General features: G+C 44.3%; 1 protein-coding gene and 1 non-coding gene across 2 annotated transcripts; both read left to right on the forward strand.

Moving 5' to 3' along the window:
• Positions 1 to 4,204: 4,204 nt before the first annotated feature.
• PRSS16 (serine protease 16) lies at positions 4,205 to 12,051 on the forward strand. Its single transcript, XM_046639155.1, has 12 exons — positions 4,205 to 4,274; positions 4,350 to 4,510; positions 5,343 to 5,442; positions 5,581 to 5,710; positions 7,054 to 7,177; positions 7,437 to 7,514; positions 7,600 to 7,647; positions 8,011 to 8,301; positions 9,092 to 9,233; positions 11,467 to 11,646; positions 11,723 to 11,868; positions 11,983 to 12,051. The coding sequence occupies exons 1-12, from the start codon at positions 4,205 to 4,207 to the stop codon at positions 12,049 to 12,051; spliced, it is 1,539 nt and encodes a 512-aa protein (XP_046495111.1).
• A 10,862-nt stretch (positions 12,052 to 22,913) lies between these two features.
• TRNAI-AAU (transfer RNA isoleucine (anticodon AAU)) lies at positions 22,914 to 22,987 on the forward strand. Its single transcript has one exon. It is a non-coding gene; the product is annotated as a tRNA-Ile (tRNA).
• The last annotated feature ends 1,307 nt before the right edge of the window (positions 22,988 to 24,294 follow it).

Raw genomic sequence — 24,294 nt, forward strand, 5'->3', positions numbered from 1 at the left:
GGGCATGCTTGATTCCAGATTGTCACCTTCTCTCAGGTGAGTGAGACTTTCAGGTGCAGCATATGGTGTTTGGCAGAGGGAATGATGTAGAATCAGGAGGGAGAAGGAAAGGCCAGTATGCTGAGTGGTCTCCTTTCGCACAGCTCAGGGAGAACATGGGAAATAAAAACCTGAGAAAGAAGAGCTAAAAAGATGCCTGTGTCTGGAGTGTTGGACTGGGATGGAGGAGGGAAGAGTGGCAGGAGATTAGGCCAGAGAAGTAACATGTAGGCCAATGCAGGGCCTTCTAGGTAGAATTACCTATAATCAAACACTAAACCCAGAAGCCATTGATAGTGAAAGGGGCACTAAAACTAATTAGCAGGCATTGATTGTATTAAATGAAATAGAATGGAGACCACTTGAAAATCCCCTGATTAGACAAACCCCATTAAACCACATAAACAAAACTTAACCTAGCTTGTTTCATGGACAGAAGCAAAACTTACTTTAGGTTACTTCCTGTAAATGCCTCTGATAATGATAAACAAAATTTAAGTCATCTTCCTAAAAGGATATAAGATAACCACTTTTAACCAATCCCCCTGCCATATGGAAACACCCATTGTAATAATCAATCATTGCAAAGGTTAAATAACTTCCTAGTTTTCACTTTATAAGCCGTCCTGTAGGTCATGCCTCTGAGCTTCATACCTGTTTCAGGTTTGAAGTCTCCTTGTTCACAGTTTGTGTCTTATTCAATAAAATATTCATATCAAGAAAAGCTCCCTGAGTTTTCTTTTAACAATCGAATCAAGTGTAATTAGGCAGTATGGTTGCCCTATTTACAGGCCATGTTAAGAATTTTTGTATTGATCTTAATAACAATGGGAATCCACGGAATGATTTTAGTCTGAGAAGTTACATGAACAAATGGGATAGCCACTTTTTCTCTTAAAAGTAAAAATATATAAAGGTGGTATATCCATACAATGGAATATCATTGAGTTTTAAAAAGGAATGAAGTACTGATCGATACTACAACATGGATGAAGCTCAAAAACATTATGCCAAGTGAAAGAAACTAGACATAAAACATCATATATTGTATGAATCCATTTGCATGAAAAGTCCAAAAAAGAAAAATCCATAGAGACAGAAATTAGATTAATGTTTGTCTGGGGCTGGGAGTGGGAATGGAGATTGACTGCAAATAGGCACAAAGTGTCTTTTTTGAGGTGACTGGAGATGTTCTAAAAGTGGATTGTGGTAACAGCTGCACAAGTCTGTAAATTTGCTGAAAAACACTGAGTTATATACTTAAAAACAGCTGGATGGGGCTGGCCCTGTGGTCGAGTGGTTAAGTTGGCATGCCCGACCACTTCAGTGGCCCGGGTTTTAATGGTTCAGATCCTGGGCATGGACATGGCACCATTCATCAAACCACATTGAGGCGGCATCCCACACAGCACAACCAGATGCACTCACAACTAGAATACACAGCTATGTACTGGGGGGCTTTGGGGAGAAGAAGAAGAAGGAAAAAAACCAGAAGATTGGCAATAGATGTTAGCTCAGGTGCCAATGTTTAAAAAAAACAAACAACGGATTTTATGGTATGTAAATCATACCTAAATGAAACTATTTAAAAATAATGAGTTCGAGAGTTTTCCAAAGTAACTTCCATTTTATGTCCCCAATTCTTGCCATAGTCTGTTTTTATTATATCCATTCTAGTGAGTATGAAGAGGTATTTCATAGCTTTGATTTGCATTTCAGTAATGACTGATGATGTTTAGCATCTTTTCATTGGCCACTGGTATATCTTCTTTGGAGAAATGTCTGTTAAAACCCTTCACCCATTTTTAATCAGGCTATGTGCCTTCTTATTGTTGAGTTGAAGTAAAGATCCCTATCTTTCCAGCCTGGCCATTAAAACCATTGAGTAACATGAAATTTACAAAAAAAGAAATTAATAAATTTACTAATATATTCATGTTTTTAAAGGGCCTTCTTTGACAACTTTAAATCATTGATTTAAATATCAACTTTAAATAAAATCCAAAGCCCTTTCCATGGCCTGCCAGTAGGGTTGAGTCTCTGCTGACTTCTGTCCACTCATCTAATTCAAATTCCTTCATTTCATCTCCTCCAGCCCCACTGCCTTTGTTGATATTCCTTGAAGGTGCCAAAGAGGTTCACAACTTAGTCTTTGCAGCTGCTGTTGCTTGGGCCAGGAACCCTCGTACCCCAGACAACCTCATGCTTCCTGCAGCTCCTCATCTTGCCTCACTTCTTATGCTACATTCTTTGGGGATTCTTTCCTGATCAGAAAATTAATTAATGAATTAATTAATTCATCATACAATATTTTACTCATTACATGTTTATTGAACACCTGCCGATTGTCTTGAAGTTTGGTTTGGGTATTATGCAGAAATTGGTGGAGAAAAGAAAAAATTCTGGCCCATAATAAACTTATATCCTAGGGAATAGTTTGGAAGAGAAATGCAATAACATCTAATCATAATCAGAGACTGACAACAGCAGGGTAAGGGCACAGAGAGTGTGAGAAATTGTGCTATTTTAAAGTATGACCGATCAGGTAAAACCCATCTAGTAAGGTGAAACATGAACAGGGAATTATAGGAACTAAGAAAAGATTTGTAGATATGAAGAGGAAAAGCATCCCAATGAGAGCAAAGATTCTGAGGAAGGAGTGTGGTTGATAGGCTTGTGAAATATGAAGTAATCCTGTGTGGCTGGAGCAGCGAGCCCAGGGGTGAGGGGTAAGGGGCGAAATCATGAAGGTAACAGGCAGCCAGATTATATGAGGCTTCAAAGACCATTTAAAGAACTGTAGAGTTTACTTTGAGTAAGATGGAGAGCCAGAGAAATACTTCGTGAAATGATCGGACTTATATTTAATAGGATCTATCTGCTGAGTGGAGAATAAATCACGTGGCAGAAGCAGGGAGAGAAGCTGAGAGGCTTCTGTGATATTCCAAGTCAGAGATGATGGTGGCTCAGAAGGAGGTGGTAACCCTGGAGGCGGTGAGAAGTTGTGGGATTCTGGATATGTTTTTAAAGTAGAACCAGCAGCACTAGTTGATGAATTCTTCATTCACCCAACAAATATTTCTTGATTGCCCACCATGGACACTGTTGTAGGGACCAGGCATTTAGCAGTGGACAAAGGCGATGAAAATCCCACACCCCGTGGAGCTTACTTTTTAGTCTGGGAGACAGATGATGAACCACCCAAATAAATAAAATATGTATAATATTTCTAGTAGTCATAAGTTGCTATAAAAGTTATAGATCCATACAATGGACTATTATTGAGCCATGAAACACAGATACATGCTACAACATGGATGAACTGTAGGTTTGGCAATTTTTAAAAAGATGACCATGGAAGACCTTACTGGTCTTCCGTTTGGCTGAGATCTGATTGAGGTGAGGGAGCAAGCCATGAGGATTTATGGAGAAATAGTAATCCACAGAGTGGGAACAGCAAGGGCAAGCATTCTGAGGCAGCAGCAAGCCTGGAATGTTCAAAGAACGATAAAGAGTCTAAAGAAAGTGGTGAGATTCTGAGTCAGGGGGGTTGGGGTGGTGATAAGGAGAAACGGGGGACTGGAAAATAGCCAGGGTGAGGCTGAGGGACAGAGAGAGAAGCTGAAGCAGAGAGCAGATTGCAAGAGAGATGAGGGGACTGAGGTACAAAGAGAGGGAGAGACTGAGCATTGGGTCACCTGAGTGGGATGGACGATATGCTGAGGGGCAGAGAAAGGAAGACTGGGAGTGAGTGGGCAAGAGGAGGTCCTGAGGTAGAAAGAGGTGGAGCCTGAAGTCTGAGGTAAAGAGGGGGAAGACTGAAGGATGGAGAGAGGGAGACTGAGGCAGAGTGATAGAGACTGAGGAACAGGGGGAAGAGAGATCAAGGGGCTGAGGGAGGAGAAAATCAGGAGCAGAGAGAGAAGAAATCAGATATTCAGGTGCCGCATCATCAGGCTCTAGATACAGACTCTAGCGTCCCTGCCCCGCATTAGTGGTTCCTACAGACGCTTGCCTTGTCCCAGGAGAGGCGCGTCTGAAAGGAAACCTGAGCTCCTGATGAAAGACTACAAATTTAAAGCCCAGCCCTGGGGATATGAGAAAGCTCCTCAGTGAAGGGGGAAAACAGAGCACCTCAAGCCCTTGCTCTGAAGACTGGACAGCCATGGCCCGTGGGCCTGCACTGTGGCTGGGCCCTCTTCTCCTGGTTTCCCTCTGGGCATCCTCAGCTCCAGGTAGGAGAAGCCTGAGGGTCAGACAGGGGCTCCTAAGGGGACCTTGCCTGACTCCTTCCCCTCCATGTCCCACAGCCTCCCTTCTTAGGCGCCTAGCTGAGCACATGCAGCAGTTTCAGGAGAGCTCCTGCTTGGGCCTGAGCCTGGGCCCAGGGGCTGTGGCCCTCCCCAAAGAGGGGTGGCTGGAGCAGCCACTGGACCCCTTCAATGCCTCTGACAGACGATCCTTCCTGCAGGTAAGGCCAGCAGTAGGGGGGCCACTGCCTACTCTGCCCTCTCCTCAGTCCCCCTACTCTGCCCCTCAGTCTCTGCTTTCTTTCGCTACGTCTCTGTCTCAGTCTCCCCGTCTCATTGCCCCTCAGCTTACCCTATGCCTGCTCTCAGGATCCCTTACCAGGATTCCTTTAGTCTAGCCCCTCTGGTTCTTAGATTTGCCCTCTATCTCATAGTCTTCCCTCAGTCTCCCACTTTTTTGTCACTCAGGTACTGTCCTTCGTCTTCCCATCTCTCTGTCATCCACTCTCCCTCTCTCACTGTCCCTTAGTCCCCTTTTCCCTGTCCTTCAGATTAAACACTAAGCCCACCACCAGGTCTCAGGATGTAGCAGAAATTTGGTCTGGCTTTGAACCAGACCTGGCTCACAACAGGCACCTGAAGATATCTATTGAATGAATGGACAGCTTCACCATTTTTCCTGCCTGCCTTATACACAGCCTCCAAAGGTCATCTCATCTAGGCGCTATTCTTAAGTCCATTTGTATTCGTTATATATTCTACAATTAGTATTTCAATAGATAGCAAGTGTCTCCCATGTGCCAGCCACTAACCTTCTCCCTAGGGATGTAAGAGTGGAAAAGTTGACAAAAATTTTTGCTCTTTGTAGGTCTTACATTTTAGATGAGATGACAAACAAGAGAGAAATGAACACATAAACAAACAAGCCTATTTCAGACACTACTAAGTGTATAAAGAAAGATCCATTAGCGAGAGAGACTGGAATGAACAGGGAATAAAGGATAGGTCAGAATTCTCACAATCCCATTTCTTCTTCCCCATTACACCTCTCAGCGGTACTGGGTAAATGACCAACATTGGACCGGCCAGGATGGACCCGTGTTCCTGCATCTGGGGGGAGAGGGCAGCCTCGGGCCTGGCTCAGTGTTGAGAGGTAAGAAGCAAGGGTGGGAGAGACAGAGCTGGGAAGTTGGTGGGGGCCAGGGAGGGGAGCTGCATATTGCACTACTGTGAGACCTGAGGGTTGCCAGGGCTTACTCCCACCTCACCCTCACCCTCCCCCGCTTCACAGGGCACCCTGCTACCCTGGCCCCAGCCTGGGGGGCCCTGGTGATAGGCCTGGAACACAGGTTTTATGGCCTGAGTATACCTGCTGGGGGCCTGGACATGGCCCAGCTCCGCTTCTTGTCCAGTCGCCATGCGTGAGTAGGGGTAGGGAAAATGTTTGGGGTCCTGAAACTAAGGATGTCTGTGTCTTGAAATCTCTGCATCTCTGTTTCTCTCCTCCACTGCCCAGAGTTGACCTCTGAGTCTCTGGTTCCATGATTCCTTCTTAGTCGTTCAGTGTCTTATTCTTTCTCTCTCCATGTCTGGGTCTCTGTCCCTCCCTACCTCTTTCTTTCTCTTACACAGTATTTTTCTCTCTGTCTCATTATGGGCTACTTGGCCCAGACCACCAGCATCCCTTACTGGATTACACAGCTCCTCACTGGTCTCCCTGTTTCTGCCCTTGACCCCTCAGTCTATTCTCCAGATGAAGCCAGGGTGATCATTAGAGCATAAACCAGACCACTGCTCTCCCTGACTCAAATCCCTCACATGTCTCTCATCTCACTCAGAGTAAAGTCAAAAGCTTTGCAGTGGCCACAAGGTCCAAGTGGCTCTGAACTCTCTGCCCTCCACATTCTCACACTCACTGTGCTCCAGCTACACTGAGGTCCTTGCTGTTCTCTAGACTTATAGGCCCATTGCTGCCTTGAGCCTTTGAATTCTTCCCTCTACAAGAAGTGGGCTCCCCCCTAATCCCTAATATTTGTATGGTTCCCTTTTTCACCTCCTTCAGTGTGCCCTTCCCCTATTAACAACCCCCACTGATTCTTTCCCACCCCTCGCCTGCTTTATTGTTCTCTGCTGGACTAATTTCTCCCTCTCCTACTTGGCTCTCTCTCTGTATCTGTCTGTAAGCAGTCTCTGCCTTTCTGTGTCTCACTCTTGTCTTAATGTCTCTGTGTATCCATCCATATCGCTTTGTTGCTCTCTGTTTCAATCTTTTCACAAGCTAAACCAGTTTCTAACTGCAGTAGGCTGGCACCAACTGCAAACCATCTCAGAAAGTTTGGGGAGGAAAGAAAGCACTTAAGACAGAAAAGAGGATGTTAGACATATGCTCACATCTCTCTCTCTCTGTCTCTCTGACTGTGGCTCCCCTCCCCCGACACCTTCTAACCTATCCAGCCTAGGATGTCTCCTCTTCCTGCAGCTCTTCTGGACTGTCCCCAACCCCTCCTATATCTGTAAGGAGTCTGCCTAATCTGCACTGGAGACTTTTCCTCTCCCACCTAGTCTGGAAGGGAAGAGAGTGGAGGCTTTCCAGAAGGGTCTCCCTTGGCCTAGGGCACAGCAGAAGTCCTCAGGAGAAGAGAGCGCTAGCTGCTGGCCAGACTCCACCCATTCATATCTCTGGATCCCCGACCGCCTGTGCAATGGAGGAATCTTCAGGGATTCCAAGCGGTAGGGACTAACGGAGTCTCCCCTCCGACCTCAGGCTGGCCGACGTGGTCTCTGCCCGCCTCGCACTCTCCCGCCTCTTCAACGTCTCCTCCTCCAGCCCCTGGATCTGCTTCGGAGGCTCCTATGCAGGCTCCCTGGCCTCCTGGGCCCGGCTGAAGGTCCCTGGGACTCCTCTGGGCGGGTTAAGCGGGGAGGGAACTTGGACTCTGGGGTCCCTATCTCAGATCATAGGAATACCCTCCCCCCACACTTCCTCCCACACAAGAGCTTTCCTTTCCACAAACTGTCTTCACAAGAGTCCAGTGTACAGAGGGTAAGGACTTGCCTAAGACCACACAATGAGTGAGTGACACAGGGGCGGGAAGCTGTGGGATCCCAGCCCCTCAGCCCCCAGACTGACGACTTCTCCTCCCTCAGTTCCCCCATCTCATTTTCGCCTCAGTCGCCTCTTCCGCCCCAGTGCGGGCCGTGCTGGACTTCTCTGAGTATAATGACGTAAGGAGGGCGGGCGGCGGGTCGGGACCGGGAGGGCCGCGGTGGTCGGGGGCCCCTGACCCCTCCTCCCGCCGTCGGACTACAGGTGGTGTCCCGAAGCCTAATGAATCCGGCGATTGGCGGATCCCCGGAGGTAGGAGGCGGGGCCCAGCCGGAGGGGGATGGGGAGAGAGAGGAGGCCTTGAAGTCGAGACTACAGAAAAAGGGTGAAGCCAGTGAGGTGGCGGGTCAGAGGGAGGTGGGAGTCGCGGGAGGTGTGCAGATTTTGAGAGAAGGAGGGAGCTGAGCATGGATCTGGGCATCCGAAAGGGAGGAGCCCCAGTAGCTCGGGGCTGAGGGGCGGGGCCAAAGGGATCGACCCCCGGGAAGAGCCACAGCAGGGCGGGGCTCGGGCAGAGCCGGGGGACCGCGGGAGCGCCAGGGAGCTGCTGGTCCTGGAAAGGGAAGGCCGGGGCCCAGGCCGAGAGTTGGCCGACGCAGCCTCTCGCTCCCGCAGTGCCGGGCGGCGGCGGCCGCAGCCTTCGCGGAGGTGGAGCGGCGGCTGCGCGCGGGCGGGCCGGCTCGGGCGGCGCTGCGGGCGGAGCTGGGCGCCTGCGGGGCGCTGGGCCGCCCGGAGGACCAGGCGGAGCTGCTGGGGGCGCTGCAGGCGCTGGTGGGCGGCGCGGTGCAGTACGACGGGCAGGCGGGCGCGCCGCTGAGCGTGCGACGGCTCTGCGGGCTCCTCCTCGAGGGCCGGGGCAACGGCAGCCGCCCGGCGCCCTACCGCGGGCTTCGTCGGGCAGCGCAGGTGAGCCCCCGGAGCCGGACCGAGAGGAGGCCCCAGACGAGGGTTCCTGCTCCACCTCTGCTGTGTGATCTTGGGCAAGCGTAAAGCCTTTCTGAGCCTTTGATTCCTCATCTGTCAAATGGGGATGACACCTGACGGGGCCATCGAGAAGGTGAAATGAAGTGGGGCGTGTAAAGCACTCAGCAGAGATCCTGGCACACGATTTGCAAATGCTAACGACTGCGTTCATTATCTATTTTGCAGCTCTTGTTCTGTCCTCTTCCCGGGGCGTGTAACAGTGTCTGGCACGCAGCAAGTGCTCAATTAGTATTTATAGAATGAATGAAAAAAATGTAGCCCTGGGGACAAAGTTCTTCTAGAGATCGGGACCCCTAGCCTTGAAATCTAGTTACAATCCAGCTGTCACTTTTCCAGCACTGTCTGCACCAAGTGCTGTGTGAAGTGCTTCACACATATTGTTTCACTGAATTCTCACAGTAGTTCTAGGCACTGTTATTATCCCCACTTATAAAAGAGGAAACTGAGGGTCAAGATATTGGCACTTGCCCAGAGTATCACAGGTAATAAGGTCTCAGTCATCTAGTACCTTAACTTCTAACCCACAGGGGCCCAGGCACCCACCCCTCTGACCGCTGACTCCCAGGAGAACTCAGGAACTCTCTTCTGACTTTGACCTTTGACTTGTAGGGACCTATGCATCTAGGCCCTGGCTTGCTGTGAGGAGGGGAGGAATTTATATATATATATATACGTATGTATATGTGTGTGTATGTATATATCTTGTCCCTAGGTTGTCATACAGAGCCTGGGCCAGAGGTGTTTAAGCTCTTCCCGAGCAGAGACAGTGGCTCAGCTGAAGGTCACAGAACCCCAGGTGTCTGGCGTGGGTGACCGGCAGTGGGTGTACCAGACATGTACTGAGTTTGGCTTCTGTGAGTCACTGGCCCAACCCTCATCTCCCAAACATACATTCTGTGCTGTGCCCAGACAACCCCTCTCACAGGTTGTCTGGACTCATTTTCATTTCCACAGGACACCTGGCCTGACTGCTGGGCCCTGTTTAACCTGCAGGTGTGGGGCTGGAGGGTGGACAGCCATCCTGGGGGGGGCAGGGGTGTGCTTGGCCCTCCCATACCTTCTTTCACACACACCAAATCCTCAACATGAGTGATCGTCACTTCAATCCGCTCTTCCTCGGTGTCCTTGTCCCAGGGATGGTCCCACGCTCTCCCCACTCCCTGGACTAGAACCCCTAGCAGTGTTTTGCAGGCCTCCTCCCCAGTATCCCCATAGCCTGTCAATCACTGAGTCCTGCCCACTCTTCATCCCGGACAACTCTACAGTTCACCCCAAACTCCTTTCTATTTCTGCCTCTGCTGAAAGTAGAGGCCCGCATCCTCGCTGCCAGGATCCCAGACCCAGGCTTCTCTCTGGTCTCCAGGCTTTCACCCGTACAATCCAGCTTCCTCACAGCATCCAGACAGATCTTTCTAAATATGACCTTGTCCTTCCTCTGCTCAAAACCCTTCCATGCCTCCTTAGTGAGCCCAGGGTAGGGTTGCCAAATAAATTACAGATGCCCAGTTAAATTTCAATTTCAGATAAACAATAATTTTTTTAAAGAAACTTTTTTGTTTTCCTGGAAGATTGGCCCTGAGCTAAAATCTTTTACCAATCTTCCTTTTTCGTTTTTCTCCCCAAAGCCCCAGTACATAGTTGTATATCCCAGTTGTAAGTCATTCTGGTTCTTCTATGTGGGACGCCACCACAGCGTGACCTGATGAGTGGTATATATGTCTGCACCCAGGATCTGAACTAGTGAACCCTGGGGCACCAAGACAGAGCGTGTGAACTTAACCACTCGGCCACAGGGCTAGCTCCAATAATTTCTTTTTTTAGTATAAGCATGTGCCAAATATTGCATGGGACATACTTATACTAAAAATGTATTTTTTAATGTGAAATTCAGATTTAACTGTACATCCTGTATTTTTATTTTCTAAATCTGGCTACTGTATCCCAGAGTTAAGTTCAAAATCCTTTCCACATCCCCTGAAGGCAGTGAAGATATGGCTTAAAGCCAAAGGGTCCAATTCCATCTCCGCCATTTCGCAGCTGTGTGACTTTAGACAAATATAGGCAAGTGACTTAACCTCCCTATGCCTCAGTTTCCACATCTGTAAAGTTGGAATGATCACAGTGCTTCTCTCATAAAGATGTTTTAAGAATTAGAGGAGGTAATGTATGTAGCATGCTAAGAATGATGCTGGTATACAGTAAGTACTCCATAAGTGCTTGCTCTTCTTCTTGTTATTGTTATAAAGCTGTATGTATTTTTGACTCCCTAAAACAGCAGTCTTCCTAACACCTCAGGGACTTTGCACATGCCATTCACTTTGCTTGGATTACTTCTCTTCTACTCTTCACACAGTTTACTCATCTTCAGGTCTCAAGACAAGATGCCCCCTCCTGAGGAGGTCTTACCTGATCCCTCAAGATAAGTCTGCCTCCCCTCCTCCCACCTCAATAGCACTGAGTTATTCTTACCACTTTCCAGTCACATTCCATATTATGTCCTGCTCTGGACTAGGAGTATGTGACAGCAGAGCCTGGGGATGTCTCAGTTGCCACTGTGTTTCTAATATTGTTCAATATGTATCTGAGCACATAGAAGGAGTTCAAATAAATGGTGAAGGAAGGAAGGAATTACTGTGAGGCTAAGGAAGTTATATTTACCCTCAAAGCACAAGGGAGCCATGGATTTTAAGCAAGGGGGACATGGTCCAATTTCTGCTTTAAACACTGCAGGTTTCCACAAACCTCTGGACCTTTGCACATGCTGTTTCCTCTGTTTCTTATGCTTTCTCTTTTCTCTCTTTGCTTACCACACTCCCACTAATTACTTGAGGTCTTATCCCTTGCGGGATGCTGCCCAAGAACCTATAATGCTCTCTTATGATCCCCACCCCCACCTGGGGCCTTTTCCCATCACAGCCTGATCATCTGGGCCATCACTGTCTGGGGGTATGCTTGTGTGTCTCTGATAGGACTGTGAACTTATTAAAAGGAAGATCCAGAGCTGTCTTGGTCATCATTGGGGAGAGCTCTGTAAATGATTATTAAAGGAGGAGGGGCTGACTCTATACCCTGTATCTCCCTCCACAGATGTCACCTGTGAGGACCCTGGATGCCCTTTCTCCAAGCTCCCAGCACTCCCCTCCCAGCTGGCGCTTTGTGAGCAGGTGTTCGGGCTCTCAATCTCATCTGTAGCCCAGGCTGTGGCCCAGACGAACTCCTACTATGGTGGCCAGACCCCAGGGGCCACCCGGGTGCTGTTTGTTAATGGTGAGCACAGCATCAGAAGCTGACTCCTAGGTCTCCACCTGGCCCCAGCTCCACACACCGTTCTCTTTCTTTCCAGGGGACACAGACCCCTGGTACGTGCTAAGTGTAACACAGGCTTTGGGACCCTCAGAGTCAGCCCTTCTCATCCCTAGTGCCTCCCACTGCTTGGACATGGCACCTGAGAGACCCTCAGACTCCCCCAGCCTCCTCCTAGGGCGCCAGGTAAGAGATAAGAAGCTCTGGGTGATTTGTATTCTCATTTGCATACTAATTTATGCATTCTTGCCCTCTACTAGTGCTGGGGTCTGACTCAGAATTCTTCCCACCTCTCCACAGATCATCTCCCAGCAGCTGCAGACCTGGCTCAGGCTGGCAAAGGAGAGCCAGGGTAGGGGTGGGGTCTGAGCCACACACCTTCACCACTCCCTGCCTGCATGGCCACCTCAGTCCTGGACTAACTCATTCACTGGACAGGAGACAGCAGCTTGTTTTGAAAGAGGACATTCCCAAGAATTGGGATTCAGCACCTGTTCTGCTTATACTGACTCCTGTCTGCAAACATCCTCACTCCCAACTCAAAGGGCTTTGTTACAGACAAAGAGTATATAAATATAAGTGAATGATTATTCTTATTGTGAATATTGGTGTTTTAACTGTCAAATGTCAGAAAAATGTGGCTTTTCGTGCTGGTTCCCGCCCCCTGCTAATCAGATTCCCCCTCAAATTCCGCTCAGCTCCCAGCTGGGTGCCTTGCTACCTGTTTCTCTCTCTGGACCTCAGACCCTGACCTGTCCCTGCTTCTCTCTTTCCCTCACTGTGCCTTCTCCCTCAGCCTCTCCCTCTCTTTCATGTCTCTGTCTCTATTTGTCTGTCGATCTTCTCCTGTTTCTCTAATATCTTCATTTCTGTCTCTCTGTGTCTTAGTCTGTTCCTCTGTTTATTTTTCTGTGTCCCACTCTCTCAGTCAGTGTCTCTCTACTCTCCTCCTTTCTTACTTGCTCTGCCCCTGGCCATCTCCACTGGTCTCCATTTCTGTTTCTCATTCTTGGCCACTGTGTCCCCTTAATCACTTTCTCTCATTCTCTATCTCTGCCTCTATTTCTCTCTCTTCAGACTTTCCTGTCTCTCCTTTGCTGCCTTCACAATCTCTCTGTCTCCATGAGGCTCTCTCTCTTTCCATCTCTGATGCTCTTCCTCTGTTTCTCTTCCTATCATTTCATCTTTGTCCTTCTCTGTGTCTCTCTCTCTTTTGGTCTTTCTTCCAAACCCTTCACGCCTCATCTTTTCTCACAATCAAATGCTACTCTTTGTCACTTCCAGCTCCCAACCCTAGGGAATTAGAGCTCTGGTCAAGCCTTCCTGATGGGGACACCCCAAGGTTCTGGGAGGGTGGGCCCAATCCCAAGGGAGGCTGCCTAGGCTGCCTCAGCTGTGTCCACAGTGCCGTGTTCACTACTCTGAGCAGCAGCCACAAGGAGCAGGTCATGGTCAGTCAGTGAGACTGAGTGCCTCTAGGGAGCTGGGTGTGGAGGAGAAGTAAAGGCGAGTCAGGACAAGGGGATTCGTAAGAGAAGCCATAAAACCCATTAACTGTGTGGAAGTCTCTCCCTGCCTTCCTTGACTCCACACCGTTAGGACTAACTTTCTTTCTCTTCTGGGCTAACCTCAGCCCTGCTCGCCAGTACTGCCCTGTAACTCTTACTGCTCTTGAAGCTCAGCCCCTCATGCAGAGGTCTAGCCTCTGTGCCTCCCTCTGTTTGTTTAGCTTGTGCACCATGGCCTGACACATCATGGGTGCTCAGTACCTGTTGACAAATGAAAGAATGAGGTCTAACCGCAACTCTTCACATCCTCTTGGTTTCCTCCTACTTTGCTGTAGGATGTACCTTCTCGGAATATCTTTTTGGCAAAATTTTTTTCCACTGAATGTCTGAATGGGTTTGGGTTTGGTGCTTGACTTCCTTCTCTTCTCAGAGCTTCTGTACCAATGTGTCTGTGGCGCCAGGCCCAGCTCTCAGGTGCGCCGGGATATTTACTGCCTCAGCCTGTGGGGTACACTATGGGTCTGGGGTAGCCTGAGTGCCAAGGCTGGTTGCCCCTGACTAGCAGCCTCATTCTTTTTCACCCAGGATTGCTATACAAATAGTATTACTGTCTGTCCATGACAATCTGTATAGGAAAGGATGGGACATTCTGAGATTCGCTCCCCTCCTGGTCTCCTTGCCCCGCCCTTGGCCCCTACTATCCGTTCTCCACCTGGCAGCCACAATGATTCCTTCAAAAGGTAATCAGATCATGACACTCCTCTGTTAAACTCTCCAATCACTTCCCACTACAACTAGAATGAAGTCCAAACTCCTTGCCATGGCTACAAGGCCCTGCATACTTTAGCTGCTGAACTCTTCTCTGAACTCGTCTCTGGTTACTCTCTATACTGCATGCTGACCACACAGCCTCTTTCGTTACTTAAAATCTAAAGCCCATTCCTTGCATTGGCTGTTCTCTCTGCTCAGAGGCTATTCTTTTTATGACCTTTAAATGACTGCTTCCTTCTTAAAATTCAGGCTCAAGTCCAATGTCACTTCCTCCAAGAGGCCTTTCCTGATTGTCTCCATGTCCCAGTCATTCCCTGTCACATTAACTGTTTTATGTGCTTCCTAACCATAAGTGCCATCTGAAATTACTTTGTCTTGTTTTCATTTTTATTTACCCCTCAGTACTAGAGTGCCCAGTTCCTGAGAGAGGGAGCTGTGCTATCCTAGTAAACACACCTATATGAATTCCGTGTTTCATAACCTCTGCCCTTTTCACGTGAACCTTCTTTTCCAGAAGCTCATCGGTATGTTAGATCAAAGATTGGAAAACATTTCTCAGGACCAGGAGAGTTAGTAACTTTGTGGTTACCTGCCTATTACTTTCATTTACCAGTTATGCTCAATATCATAGAAAAGATCTGAATTTTAAGGAAGATAAACAGTGTTGAAGAATGTAGAAGCACTGAGTTCTAGAGACCCCTGGTTTATCTCACATGATTTCCACCCTTAAACATGATCAAGTGGAGCTTCTTTCCTGGGCCCTGTGCTCTGGAGGTTTCTCCCCTGGCTTGGATCCAGGCATCACTTTCTCAGAGTGAGAACTCCAGGGACCCTGTGAATATGCCTACTCTCTCCTCCCTCACTAGACCGTACTCTCCACATCACACGCTAGAAATCTCTCAGATTGAGTCTAGAGAAGAACAAAGGTGGAAGACTCACACTGCCTGACCAAAAAGATTTCCTCCTATAAATCTCCAGTAATTGAGACGATGTGGTTGTGGCATTATATAGATAAATCAATCAGTGTCACAAGGCAAATTTTAGAAATAGACTCACACATATATGATCGATTAATTTTCGCAAAGATGCCAATGCAAGTCAGTGTGGAAGAAAAGTCTTTTAAACAAATGATCCTGGAACAACCGGATAAAACCATGCACCCTCTCGTGATCTCTTTTGCAAACTTCTTTTCAACTTGATATCTGAATGGGTTTGGGTTTGGTGCTAGGCTACTTTCTCTTCTCAAGCATTCTCAGAGCTTCTCAGAAGTTGGAGAAAAATTAATCTCACACTCATCTCACACCACATTCAAAAATTAATACAAGATGGATCATAGATCTAAATGTAAAGCTAAAACTATAAAGTATCTAGAAAAATTAGGAAAAGTCTTTAGGACCTTGCAGTATGCAAATAATTCTTAGGAAAAAAATAGCATAAAATACATAAAAAGAGGTAAATGTGAACATTATCAAAATTAAAATATTCTGCTCTTAAAAACATCATTAGGAAATGAAGACATAAGAAAAAGGCAGGGAAAACAAATATCTGACAAAGGACTTGTGTCCAGATTATTTAAAGAACTCCTAGAAATCAATGATAAAAGGGCAAGCCACTACCTAACGGGAAAATCACTTTGAATAAACACCTCAATCTGAAAAATACACGAATGTCCAACCTGTTTAGTCATTACTGAAATGTAAATTAAAACCATGATGAAATACTGCCTTGCACCAAATTTAGTTATGAGAAAATAAAAAAACACATGCAAACTCCTAACAAGTTAAAATGGTGAGGACATGGAACATGCCATAATTGCTGATGAGAACGTAAAATTATAAAACTGCTTTAGACACACACACATGCCTAGGCTGTAACACAGCATTTCCTCTCCTAGGCATTTTCCCAGGAAAAATGAATTCTATATCAGTGAAAAGATGTGCTCAACAATGTTTATAACAGCTTTCTTCACAGTAGCCCAGACTGGAAACAATGAAAATGTCCATTAACAGATAAATGGAAAAACAAATTGTGGTATATTCATGAAAAGTAAATATTACTTAGCCAGAAGAAAAAATGAACCACTGGTAAATGCAATGCAGATCCATTTCAAAATCATTATGTTGAGCAAAAGAAACCAGACACAAAAGAGTATATACTGTATGTTTCCATTTATATAAAGTCAAGAACAGATAGACTTAATCTAGAGTAGAGATTCACTCTGGCGTGACAACATGAGAAGGTTGACAAATCCTCTCACCAAAAAGCAATGTGATACTGGATACAACTCTATGATCACCATTTCAGCACATACAAAAGCATACAGCAAAACGAGAATCATTTATTTATGAGAACAATTGAACTTTAGGTAAGAACAGTGCAAGTCTATGGCAAGTTCTTGCCCAGGGCTGCTCCCATTCCTCATTAGTTCTGTCCGCACAGTAGTTCAAACTAGATAGGAGAGACCATGAAAATAGAAATCTTGCTATTGCTACTGGAAAGAGCTCACTTGATGAGAGCATTGTTTGTTAAACTAGCAATCTCAGTGATAAAAAAAGAAAAAGAAAAAAGAAAGTCCCATGATTTCCCAAGCCTGCAATGCTGAATAAGTTTGGAGCAAACAAGGGGCCAGAAGAGGAGGTGGGGTTTTTAATAGGGAGGTGAAACAGCTGTTGGCAGCTTAGTAAGACCTCCACAAGTCCCACATGGACCTGAGGATGTGTACATGTGCCACAGAGATGGGAATGAACCCAAGACACTCACACACCCCTGGCTGACTGAGTCTGTGCACAGACACAAGGAGACACAACGTATTATCCAAAATTTCTAATATTGAACAAAAAATTATGAGACATGCCCAGAAACAGGAAAGTGTGACTCATACATACAGTAAAAAGAACACAATGGAAACTTCCTTCAGGAGATTTAGATGTTGAACCTAGAACACAAAGATTTCAAAACAACTATTATGAATATTTTGAAACAATTTAAGGAAATCATCTGTAAAGAATGAAAGGAACATACGCTGACAATGGCTCATCAAACAGAGAACATCAATAAAGGAATAGAAATTATTTTTTAAAAACACGAGCAAAAAATCTGGAGTGGAAAATTACAATGCCAGAAAGGAAGAATTCACCAGAGGGATTCAACAGTAGATTTGAGCTGTCAGAAGAAAGAACCAATGTACTTGAAGATGCATCAATAAAGATGATACAATATGAAGAACAGAAAGAAAACAGAATGAAGAAAAATGAACAGACCCTCAGAGATCTGTGAAACACCATTAAGTATACCACCATGAAGAGAAAGAGAAAGAAGCAGAAAAAATATTTGTAAAGTCATGGCCAAAAGTTTCCCACATTTGATTAAAAACATCAAGCTACACATCCAAGAAGCTCAACAAACCCCAAGATGGATAAACACAAAGATCCACACTTACATATATGACACTCTAACTGCTGAAATCTAAAGACAATCTTAAAGAAAATCTTAAAAGCAGGAAGAGAAAAATGACTCATCATATATCAGGGAAACACAACAAGAAAGATAGCTGACTTATTATTTGAAACAATGGAGATCATAAGATAGTGCAAAGACATATTCAAAATGCTGAAAGACAAAAAGAAAACTATCAACAAAGAATCCTTCATCCAGCAAAACAATCTTTCAAAAGTGAACCCACTCCCAGTTGAACAAAGACTAAGATAATTTGTTACTCACAGATATGTCTTATGGGAAATAATAAAGGAAGTTCTTCAGGCTGAGAGGAAGTGACACCAGATGGTAATTCAAATTCATATGAAGAAATATCAGTAAAGGTCAGTAAGTAGATAATTAAACAAAGACAGTAAAAATACAGACTTTTATCTTTTGACTGACTTAAATGATAGCCTAAAACATTGATTTTGAAATCGTATCATTGGGCTTATAATATTAATGGTTACAATTTTTCTCAAACAGAGTACTTGCTCCATGCTTCTCAGTTTAACAGGCAAATGTTCTAATTACTGTCCTTGTGGACAATTTCAAAGAACAGTCGTTTGCCAGAAGAGTGATTTTGAAGGACCACTTGAATTCATATCCCACAGTTGAAAACTGTAGTAACATGTGGTGTTATTTACTGCCTCGGGATAGATGAGTGGGAAATGGAGCAACACCTATACAAAGTGTGGACATGCTAAAGTGTCTCCTTTTGCCTGAAACACATTTTTTTCAATAGATATTTTCTCAACTAGTTCCTCAATTTTCATGGTGCCATACAGTATTGTTTCATCTGTGATCTGGCGCCACGTAATGACTGCTTTTTTTTGCACTTCTTTTGATTTATACTTCTTTTCCTAATCAGCATTACTGAGGTATAATTTACATACCATAAAATTCACCCATTTTTAAGTGTACAATTCACTGATCTTTAGCAAATTTATCGATTTGTATAACTATCACCACAATCCAGTTTTACAACATTTCCAGTCACTTTGCAAAATAATCTCATGCCTAATTTCCATCAATCCAGATTCCCACCTCAACCTCAGGCACCACCAATTTGCTTTCTTTTTTTTTTTTTTTTAACAAAGCATGGTATTAATTACTGTTTAGTTATTCCTAGTAATACCTGTGTGCCTGCACTTCACAAAAAAACATGACTAACAAATACTGTAAGAAATATAACATGTAACACACCAAAGTTCCTTAAGATCTCGTTTTATCCCAAAATTACGTCTGCTCTCTGTTTGTTTTCTAATTTTATAACCACTTAAAAGTGAACAGTTTAGTGGCATTATATTTACAATGCTATGAAACTACCAGCTGTTTCTATTTCCACAACATTTCCATCATTTGAAAGTAAATCCCTTTACCCCTCAAGCAGTTTCTCCGTTTTTCCCCCTCCTTCACGCCCTTGGCAAATACCACTCTGTGTTATGACTCTACGAATTTATCTATTCTGGATCTTTCATATAATTGGAATGTGTTTTGTGTTTGGCTTCTTTCACTTAGCCTAATGTTTTGGAGGTTCATCCACATTGTAGCACATACTAGTGCTTCGTTCCTTTTTATGGCTAAACAATATTCCTTCTTATGTATACCACAATTTGTTTATCCACCCATCCATCCACTGAGGGGCACGTAGGCTTGTTTCACCTTTTGGTGACTGTGAATTATGCTGCTATGAATATGCATATACATATACTTGTTTAAATACCTGTTTTCAATTCTTTTTCTTATATGAAGGTAGAATTGCAGGGTCACACAGTAATTCTGTTTAATTTTTTTGAGGGACTTCTAAACTATGTTGCAGCTGCACCATTTTATACTCCCACTAGCAACGTATGAGGGTACAAGTTTCTCCATAGCCTCTCCAACACTTGTCATTTTCTGTTTTTTTAAAAAATTATTACTGTAAGGGCCAGCCCCGTGGCCGAGTGGTTAAGTTTGCACACTCCGATTCAGCGGCCCTGGGTTTCGCCAGTTTGGATCCTGGGCGTGGACACGGCATCACTCATCAGGCCAAGCTGAGGCAGCGCCCCATATAGCACAACCAGAGGCACTCACAACTAGAATATACAACTATGTACTGGGGGCGCTTTGGGGAGAAGAAGAAGGGGGAAAAAAAAGATTGGCAACAGTTGTTAGCTCAGGTGCCAATCTTTAAAATAAAAAGTCGTTACTATAGCTATCCTAGTGAACATGAAATACTATCACAGTAGTTTTGATTTGCATTTCCATAATGACTAATGATTTTGAGCATCTTTTCATGTGCTAGTTGGCCATTTGTGTATCTTCTTTGGAGAAATGTCTATTCAAGTCCTTGCCCATTTTTTATTGGGTTGTTCCTCTTGTTATTGAGTTGTCAGATTTCTTTATATTCCTGTGATGCTAGACTTATCAGATGTATGATTCGCAGATAGTTTTCTCCTACTCTCTAGGCTGTCTTTTCACTTTATTTGAGTACTTTGGTGCACAAAAGTTTTTAATTTTGGTGGAGTCCAGTTTGGTCGTTCTTTAGTCACTTATGCTTTCTTTGGTATCGTATCCAAAAATGCATTGCTGAATCCAAGGTCATGAACATTTACTCATATTTTCTTCAAGAATTTTATGGCTTTAGCTCTTATTTTTAGGTTGTTGGCACATTTTGAGTTAATTTTTATATGTGGTATGAAGTATGGGTCCAACTTGCTTCTTTTCTCAAGCAGAACACCATGCACCAGTTACCACCGCCCAAGGGAGACTCTAACTACACAGAGGATAGCAAAGATCATCACAATGCCTGCCACCAGGAGTAGAAGTCCAAACACTTCTTCCCACTGCATCTTGATATCAGAGTCACTGGGGAAAACAACACGGTAAATCACTGGATGGCATAATGACTTTTACTCTCAGAGAAGAGACAGAGTAAGATCAGATTTAATAGTGTGCATCAGTCCCCCATGGCTAGCAGGTACCCCCAGCAACCAGCGCAGGGCAATTGGCCTGTGCGCACCCCTCCCATGCTGCAGTGGAAGGACTCTGAAATACTCAAAGCTGGGGACATGCTTGTTGCCCACTGATATACCTGCTGAAGCAGAACAAAGGAATACTCATTACACTGGAAACAGGGAAAGATGTTCCACACAAGGTGATAGGCCCAGCAGAGGCTATGTGGGCACTTCATCTCTTGGTAAAGACGAGTTCCAGGCCCAAGGCCCATTCTTATGTTGGCTCAGCAGGAGTTAAGAGACTGTGCAGATTGCCTTTCCTGACACTTTTGCATGCAGATATCAGGTTCTCTCAGCACCATTTGTTGAAGAGACTATTCTTTCCCCATTGATTGGTCTTGGCACCCTTGTTGAAAAACAATTGACAGTAGATGTATGGATCTATTTTTGGATTCTCAGTTCCATTCCATGGTCTATATGTCTGTCTTTATGTCAGTACCACATTGTTTTGATTACTGTAGCTTTATAGTAAGTTTTGAAATTGAGAAGTGTAAGTCCTTCAAGTTTGTTCTTTTGGAAGGTTGTTTTGGCTTTTTGGAATCTCTTGCAATTCCATATGAATTTGAGGAACAGCTTTTCCATTTTTGCAAAAACAGTCATTGGAATTTCAATAGGGATTTCATTGAATCTGTTCATTGCTTTGGATAGTGTTAACATCTTAACAATTATAAGTCCTGTGATCCATGAACTAATCTGTATTCTGTCTCTGTATATTTGCCCTTTCTGGAAATTTCATAAAAATAAAATCAAAGACAATTCTTCAATAAATGGTGGTAGGAAAATTAAATATTCACATGTAAAAGAATGAAACTAGACCACTGTCTTACACCACTCACAAAAATTAACTCAAAATGAAATAAATGTGTAAATGTAAGACCTGAAACCATAACATTCCTAGAAGAAAACATAGGAAAAAAACTCCTTAGCATGGATCTTGCCAATGAATTTTTGGATATGACACAAGCAAAAAAGTCAGAAATAAGCAAGTGAGACTGCACCAAACTAAAAATCTTCTGCAAAGTAAAAAAAAAAAAAAAAAATTATCAACAAAATGAAAAGGCAACCTACGGAAAGGAGAAAATATTTGCAAATCATATACTGATAGGGGGTTAATATCCAAAACACACAAAGAACCCAACTGCAGTAAAAGCAAATAATCCAATTGAGAAACAGGTAATTGAACTAAATATACATATTACCAAAGAAGATGTTCAACAGGTATATGAAAAGATGCTTAACATCATTAATAATTAGGGAAATGCAAATCACCTCGTGCCTGTTAGGATGGCTATTATCAAAAAGACAAGAGGTAAATGCTGGCAAGGATGTGGAGTAAAGGGAATCCTTATGCACTGTTGGTGGGATTGTAAATTAGTACAGCCACTATGGAAGACAGTATGGAGGTTCCTCAAAAAATAAAAAATAGAACTATCATACGATCCAGCATTCCCACTTCTGAGTATGTATCCAAAGGGAACAAAACCGCTATGTTGAAGAGTTATCTGCACCCCCATGTGCATTCCAGCATTATTTATAGTAGGCAAGACATGGAAACGATACAGGTGTCCATCAACAGATGAATGTATACAGAAAAGGCCATATAAAAAGAAGGAAATCCTGCCGTTGGTGACAACATGGATGGACCCTGAAGGCATTATGTGAAGTGAAATAAGACAGACAGAGAGAGACAAATACTGTTTAATCTCACTCATATGTGGATTCTTAAAAAATTGAAATTCTTAACATGTGGATTCTCAGTAAAACTGAAAGAAATAAATGAAATCATACAGCACATGGCCTTTAGCACCCGGCTCTTTTCACTAAGTTTAAAGTTATTGAGGTTTCTATCATATGCTTCTTTTTGCTGGGGATTGATTACATTTTCTCGTTTCTTTGCATGTTTCATAATTTTTTTGTCAAAAACGAGGCATTTTAGACACACACACACCCCACTCCTGCTACACGGTGCAGGAACTGGAGGCATTTCAGGTCGTGGTCACCACCGGATCACTCCGAGGCCAGGCAGCAAGAAGGAGCCAGTTTCCGTCCCAAGGCGTCAGATCTGTCGGAATGGTCTTCAGGAGCGAAGATTCCGCATCCCCGAGCGCAGAAGCCGGGTCCCCCAGCCTGGCCCCGTGGCAATTCCATGGTCAGTTGACCAATCTCCTGTGAAGGCAGTTTGCGAACGTGAACTACAAGCTGAGAACTCCACTGCTGAACGGAAACTCTGTTCATCCAGACAGCTCCATTTGCTAGAGCGATTTGACCTAATATCTCGCGATTTTTTAAAGAAGTAACATACGAGTGCTGGGACGGAGAGGTTTTTTTAAAGGAAATTGAAGGTCAGGGCACGTGCATTTAGGGAAGGCAGGAATGGGAAGAGTTAAAGAATTCTCTTTTTCGTTTTAGGAAAAACTTTGAAACAATAGTTTGGGCTTATAAGAAACTTTAGGGACATAAGGGGAGCAAGGACTTTCGTGGCCGGTTAGCTCAGTTGGTTAGAGCGTGGTGCTAATAACGCCAAGGTCGCGGGTTCGATCCCCGTACGGGCCAGGTCAGGAGGGTTTTTGTTATCTTTATTCGCAGATGTCGTCCTCAGTCTCACGACTGCTCCCAGGACTCAATCTATGGATAAAACAAAAAACTCGCTGAGAATTAAAAGATTTCAACACACACCAGGCATTTCCCCCAAAGTTGAGATCCTTGTTTGGTCCCTATCTTCAGTGTCAAAGGACAGCAGTGACCCGCGAAGGGGAAAAGATCCACGCGTGGCAAGGTTTTCCATTGGGAAACTGATGCTTGCAAAAAACTGACCTATTGGGATTATTTCCTTACAAAAAGAACTTATAAAACCATCTCCACTTCCCACACTTCCACACTCGGGTCTCCACTAATTCAGTGAAAGATGAAACAAGCTTTTTTAATGACGTATGAAAAAATTTTTATTAACATCGACGTAATAGGAAAGAAACAGCTTCGTTTTGAACCTTCTGAAGATCCATTCGACAGGTAGAAGCCTCGTTATTTTAAAAATGTTTCATTTCAGGTAAAATATATTCACACGTTTCACAGAAAACATAAAAAGGTACAGTGACAAGTTTCCTCCTCTCCTTGTACCTCAACTACCGGAAAACCATTTCCAACTTCTGTAGGTGAACTCTGCGCATAATTGCTTACTATGGTTTCCAGTTTCCTTTATACAAGCAGATAAGGTATATAAGCTTTTGTTTTCCCTTCTTTCCATGAAAGAGTCAGCTTATTGACACATCGTGCTGCAACTTGCCTTCATCACTTAACAATATAATGTGGAACCTCTATTTTATCAGTATTTAGAGAGCTTTCAAATAGCACTTTCAATATTGTACACTTGGCAAAATCGGAGCTTACTTTCTGAAAAGTCGACATATTCAGCAGAAGTTGACTCTGAAATATTCCAACCTTTCGCATCATTGAAGAAGAGAATGTACACAAGGAGGAGACTGTGAAACTGCAGAGCAGGAGGGGAGATGACGTTCAGAAGGTTCTTCTACAAAGGGGGACAAAGCACTTTCTGCTAAACTCATGAGCGTGAAAAGAGCCCTGAATAGGGGCTCCCAGATGATTTGGTGATGAAAGAAAATTAGGTATTAATTGGACAAATGTTTATTACTCCTGTAACTCTTCAGAATGCAATAATTAGTTGTTATTCTCTGTCTGGTAGATGAGGAAGATACATTTTTATGTGAACAAAGCAGATTCCAAGAGAGTTCATGCAAGATTCTGATTCTTTTGTTTTAAAGTCAACTTCATTAAGGAATGATTTGCCTACAATAAAATGCACCCATTTTAAGTATAAAATTTGATGAATTTTGACATATTTA

The sequence above is a fragment of the Equus quagga genome, chromosome 15 (genome assembly GCF_021613505.1).
Source record: "Equus quagga isolate Etosha38 chromosome 15, UCLA_HA_Equagga_1.0, whole genome shotgun sequence".
In the NCBI taxonomy this organism is placed as follows: Eukaryota; Metazoa; Chordata; class Mammalia; order Perissodactyla; family Equidae; genus Equus; species Equus quagga.

Excerpts from the sequence above, each read along its gene's own strand:
- PRSS16 (XM_046639155.1), top strand. The coding sequence starts at position 4,205 with ATGGCCCGTGGGCCTGCACTGTGGCTGGGCCCTCTTCTCCTGGTTTCC. Across the intron at positions 5,711-7,053 it reads TTCTTGTCCAGTCGCCATGC|GCTGGCCGACGTGGTCTCTG; the intron begins GTGAGTAGGGGT and ends CTCCGACCTCAG. Across the intron at positions 7,178-7,436 it reads CCTCCTGGGCCCGGCTGAAG|TTCCCCCATCTCATTTTCGC; the intron begins GTCCCTGGGACT and ends CTCCTCCCTCAG.